The sequence below is a fragment of the Monopterus albus genome, unplaced genomic scaffold (genome assembly GCF_001952655.1).
Source record: "Monopterus albus unplaced genomic scaffold, M_albus_1.0 scaffold306.1, whole genome shotgun sequence".
Taxonomy (NCBI): Eukaryota; Metazoa; Chordata; class Actinopteri; order Synbranchiformes; family Synbranchidae; genus Monopterus; species Monopterus albus.
The window spans coordinates 240,325-245,436 of record NW_018128186.1 but is presented as its reverse complement, the minus strand read 5'-3'; the positions used below and the strand labels follow the sequence as shown (position 1 = coordinate 245,436).

Sequence of the window (5,112 nt, the reverse complement as noted above, 5' to 3'; positions counted from 1 at the left end):
GGCATTCCCCCGGAGGAGCTGGAGGAAGTGTCTGGAGAAAGGGAAGTCTGGGCATCTTTACTTAGACTGCTGCCCCCGTGACCCGGTCCCAGATAAGCAGAGGAAAATGGATGGATGGATGGACTATGAGCTAGTCAGTGGAAAACTGCATTTCTCAATCCACGATGAACTTCCACCAGATTGTTGGTGTTTCCACCCTTACATGCAAAAGACTAGAAGCGAAGCTGGATCATGTTCACTACGCACAGATTAAGTGAACTGCATCACAGACTTAAAACTAAGCAAACTGTGACAACCTCCTGGGAGGGTCTCAGCTGCTTTTGTTTCAGAGGGAACTGAGTTTATTTGGAGTGTTCACATTTACACAGAAAATGCTGACTAATCACTCTGAGTTTGTTTTGAGAGCTGAAAGATCTGACTGTTACAGTCATGTGAAAAAATTAGCACACCCTTTGAAAGCATGTGTATTTTGTAACATGTTTTAATATATGGTTATTTAATCTCAATTTTAACAATACAGAGAGATTAAAGTAATACAACTAAACAAGTAAAACTGAAGAAAAGTCTTTTCAAGATCTTCTGTAAATGTAATTCTACAAAAATGCCTATTCCAACTGAGGAAAAAGTTAGCACACCCTAGCCCCTAATAGCTAGTGTTACCTCCTTTGGCTGAAATAACTGCAGTGAGACGGTTCTTGTAGCCATCTAATAGTCTCTGACATCGGTCTGAGGGAATTTTATCCCACTCCTCAATGCAGAATTGTTTCAGCTGTGAGATGTTTGAGGGGTTTCTTGCATGTACAGCCCTTTTCAAGTCACCCCACAGCATCTCAATGGGATTCAGGTCTGGACTTTGACTCGGCCATTCCAGGACTCTCCATTTCTTCTTTTTCAGCCAGTCTTTGGTTGATTTACTAGTATGTTTTGGGTCATTGTCATGTTGCATGGTCCAGTTCCGCTTCAGCTTTAATTTTCTAACCGATGGTCTCACATGTTCTTCAAGCACCTTCTGATACACAGTAGAATTCATGGTGGATTCTATGATGGTGAGCTGACCAGGTCCTGCTGCAGCAAAGCAGCCCCAAACCATGACACTTCCACCTCCATGCTTCACAGTTGGTATGAGGTTCTTTTCCTGGAATGCTATGTTTGGTTTACGCCAAACATGTCCTCTGCTCTGGTGTCCAAATAATTCAATTTTGGACTCATCTGTCCAAAGAACATTATTCCAGAAGTCCTGGTCTTTGTCAACATTCTCTCTGGCAAATGTCAGTCTGGCCTTGATGTTTCTCTTAGAGAGCAAAGGTTTCCTCCTTGCACGCCTCCCATGCAAGTTAAACTTGTGCAGTCTCTTTCTGATTGTAGAGGCATGCACTTCTACATCAACAGTAGCCAAAGCCTGCTGTAGGTCTCGAGATGACATTTTAGGGTTTTTGGAGACCTCTTTTAGCATCTTGCGGTCTGCTCTGGGGGTGAACTTGCTGGGGCGACCAGACCTGGGCATGTTGGCAGTTGTTTTGAAAGCCCTCCACTTGTAGACTATCTTCCGGACAGTGGAATGGCTGATTTCAAAATCTTTTGAGATCTTTTTAAATCCCTTACCAGACTCATAGGCTGCTACAATGTTTTTTCTGAAGGCCTCTGACAGCTCTTTTGCTCTCACCATGGTGCTCACTCTCACTTCAACAGTCAGGAGCACACCAAACTAAAGGTTGGAGGTGTAGATGGGGCAAGCCTCATTCAAAATGCTGAGTAACGATCTACTAATTATGTGCACCTGGTGTGATATACCTGTGTGTGATTTGAGCCATTTTAAGAGGGCATACATGTGAGGGTGTGCTAACTTTTTCCTCAGTTGGAATAGGCATTTTTGTAGAATTACATTTACAGAAGATCTTGAAAAGACTTTTCTTCAGTTTTACTTGTTTAGTTGTATTACTTTAATCTCTCTGTATTGTTAAAATTGAGATTAAATAACCATATATTAAAACATGTTACAAAATACACATGCTTTCAAAGGGTGTCCTAATTTTTTCACATGACTGTAGATCTTAATGTGTTATTAATGCAATTTAGTAAGATTTAAAAAGTCTGCTCTAGTCTGTTTTGTTTCAAGGTTAGCAGACAGAATGTTGATTCTGAAAAGTGAACCATGGCATCAATTGTTTTCTTGTATTATACCTTGTGTTAGAATATTATGTCTGAATAAATGACTGAATGCCTTAGCTATGCACCACATGACAACATACACACACATTGGGATTCTTCATTTTGTTATGACTAGGGTAGACACAGTAGCTCCAAGCATGTGAAGCTCTAGATAAGAGATGGAGTCTCCGGACTGACTTCATCTGGAGTTCTGTAATCTTTCTGTGTAAGGGGTTAGCCCAAAACTTAGAAATGTATTAGGCTTTGTGTGGCCAGGGACTCCTTTCTCCAGCAGCCAGTGTGTGTGTCTTGGGAGGGGGGAGCAACCCGGGTCGTGTCTGTAATTTTTACTTGTGGTTTAAAATAAATCAGCACTAAATGAAGAAAGACGGACTCCTCTGTTATTCAGAACTATCCAATTAAAGAACTGGGGTATTACAGGACCAAGTGTGAAAACACCTTAAGACTTTTAACAGGACTGCTGACTGAGTCACAGTTGAGGTTAATTTCTAGGTAATGCTAACTTTGTGTACAGCGATGTAACAGTATAGAGTCTAAAATACATCACTAACCAGATATAGACCCGAACCTTAAAAAAAATATAAAAAATAACGACTCTTACACGCTCAGTGTTAAGTGACACATTTGAAAGAATGGAATTTCATCTATTGGGTGACGCACCTAAAAATTTTATCCTTACACTCTTAACTAGAATTTTAAGGCAAACATTTATCAATCCGAACCAAAAACCATGACCCTCAGAACCATGATATGTAAATTTTGTGAACCATTCCACCCCTAATCACGACAGGACCAAGTTGTGGTTTCAGTATCTGATAATGAATGCATTTATGTGATTTAAAAAAGCCATTTCCACTTACATACTACTACTATGCATCCCTCTGCTGCAGCAAACTACTATCCTGGGAAACAAAAGGGAAATATTTCTTAAATATACTATGACTTTGAAAAACACTGACTTGAATTAGCTTAGTGAAACAAGTAGAACTGCATTTGCGCTTCGGAGGAACTCAAATGTATTTTTGCACAGAATAAAGGCTTTGCATTTGGCCCTTATTTTTAGCAGTGTTGCCGTATTCCATGTGAAAACAATTGGGGCTGGTGAGGAAAATGGAAAAGTTACAACCAATACATATTCTCATGTACATATGGGTATATCAATGTTGTTTTAAGATCAGCTTCAAAGATCCCAAACATACCTTTTAATTGCTCTAAATTAAGACCTGTAAAATTCACAGCCTGTAGTATCAGTCTGAATAAACTAACATTAGCTCTGGCTGCTTCACTACAGACCAATCAGTAAGTCAGGGAATCTCTTGACAACTACTTATTACACACAAACACACACCTGTTTGTACTTGTCCACGTTGACCCCCTCCAGTTGGCTGAGGCGAACTAGGTTAGTGCCCACCAGAATCCTAAGTTCTTGTCGCTCCTTTTCTCGCTTCTCTCTGTCTCGGCTGTGACCCTGATGCTGCATTCGAACCCATAACTTGTTCATTTCCGCAAAGTTCAAAAGGACAAAGTCAATGGAGTCGTTGATATCACCGGTCATCTCCTCTGATCCCCTGTGGAGCAAAGACTGCATGATTAAAACAGGCATGCAAAATATTCTAAAACTGTACATATAGTGTTAAAAATACAACAGTGTGGCATGTATCAGTCTATCTGGCTGTGATTCTTTTCTGTCGTACTCAATCAAAAAGTTGGTGGGGGAAGGGGGCAGATGTGAATTGCAATGACCACTTCATTTAAATACGAGTTAAAACCTCCAACTTCTGGCAAGCATTTACGCTGTTTCTGTCCCTCTCTCTCTAACTCTGCTCCCCATTATGTCCCTATAGACTGTAACTGCATATACTGTACACTAATATCCATCCATCCATTTTCTTTCGCTTATCCGGGGCCGGGTACACTAATACATTATCAGTAAAATCTTACCAGCTAACTTTTTTTTTTTTTTTATCTGATTTTCTAGCACAACACCCAGTTTTGTGACTAGAGCATTAAGTTCTCTTATAATTCTGTCGACTCTCACAGCAAAACCTAAGAACAAAACTTTGAAGTAACTTCAAGCGAAAGCAGAATTTGAAGGAGATTCCAACTCAAGTTGCTGGTTCATCAGTAGTATGCACTGTACCTTTGCCATCCTCTCCAACCCATCTCTACTTACAAATTACTTTATTTTCATTTTCCTAATGCACATTCCTTTTGCTTGTTTGCACATTTTTCTTTTTTTATTTGATCAGCCTTGCTTAATTGTCGAATCATTGCTTTATGGAAGACGATCGTACATACACATTGAGAGCCACTATAACAGTCAAACTGCTCGTGTGTCCAACACACAGGGTCAATAAGGTGGATTCTGAAATTCCAATTGGAGATCCAAAATTAAAAAAAGGTCGAAACATTACAAACAAAAACTACAGACCACCTAGTAAAGTTCTCATCATATTGAAGCCATCAGTGCTGCTGCACATATCAGACAGTGTCTCTACAAAGACAAATCAAATCATCTTCTTTCGGCTATTAACGTTAAGGGTCGCCACAGCCAATCATCTGCTTCCACCTAACTCTATCCTCAGCATCCTCTACTCTCACACCAATTAACTTCATGTCCTATTTTAGCACATCCACATATCTCCTCTATGGCCTTACTCTTTTGACCTTTTGCCTGGCAGCTCCATCTCCAACATCCTTCTACCAATATAACCACTATCCCTCCTCTGCACATGTCCAAACCATCTCAATCTGGCCTCTCTGACCTTGTCCCCAAAACAGCCAACCTGAGCTGTCCCTCTGATGTGCTCATTCCTAATCCTGTCCATCCTGGTCACTCCTAAAGAGAACCTCAACATCCTCATCTCTGCTACCTCCATCTCTGCCTCTTGTCTTTTCCTCACTGCTACAGTCTCTAACCCATACAGCATAGCTGGTCTCACT

The 5,112-nt window shown here is 40.5% G+C and overlaps 1 protein-coding gene across 1 annotated transcript in view; it reads right to left on the bottom strand.

Annotated features, from left to right (window-relative positions):
• vps35 (VPS35 retromer complex component) overlaps window positions 1-5,112 on the bottom strand; it is a 63,775-nt gene that overhangs the window by 32,568 nt on the left and 26,095 nt on the right. The window contains exon 6 of the mRNA XM_020623621.1: window positions 3,518-3,737. Within this exon, the coding sequence (XP_020479277.1) occupies window positions 3,518-3,737 (220 nt within the window). The remainder of the gene's footprint in view (window positions 1-3,517; window positions 3,738-5,112) is intronic.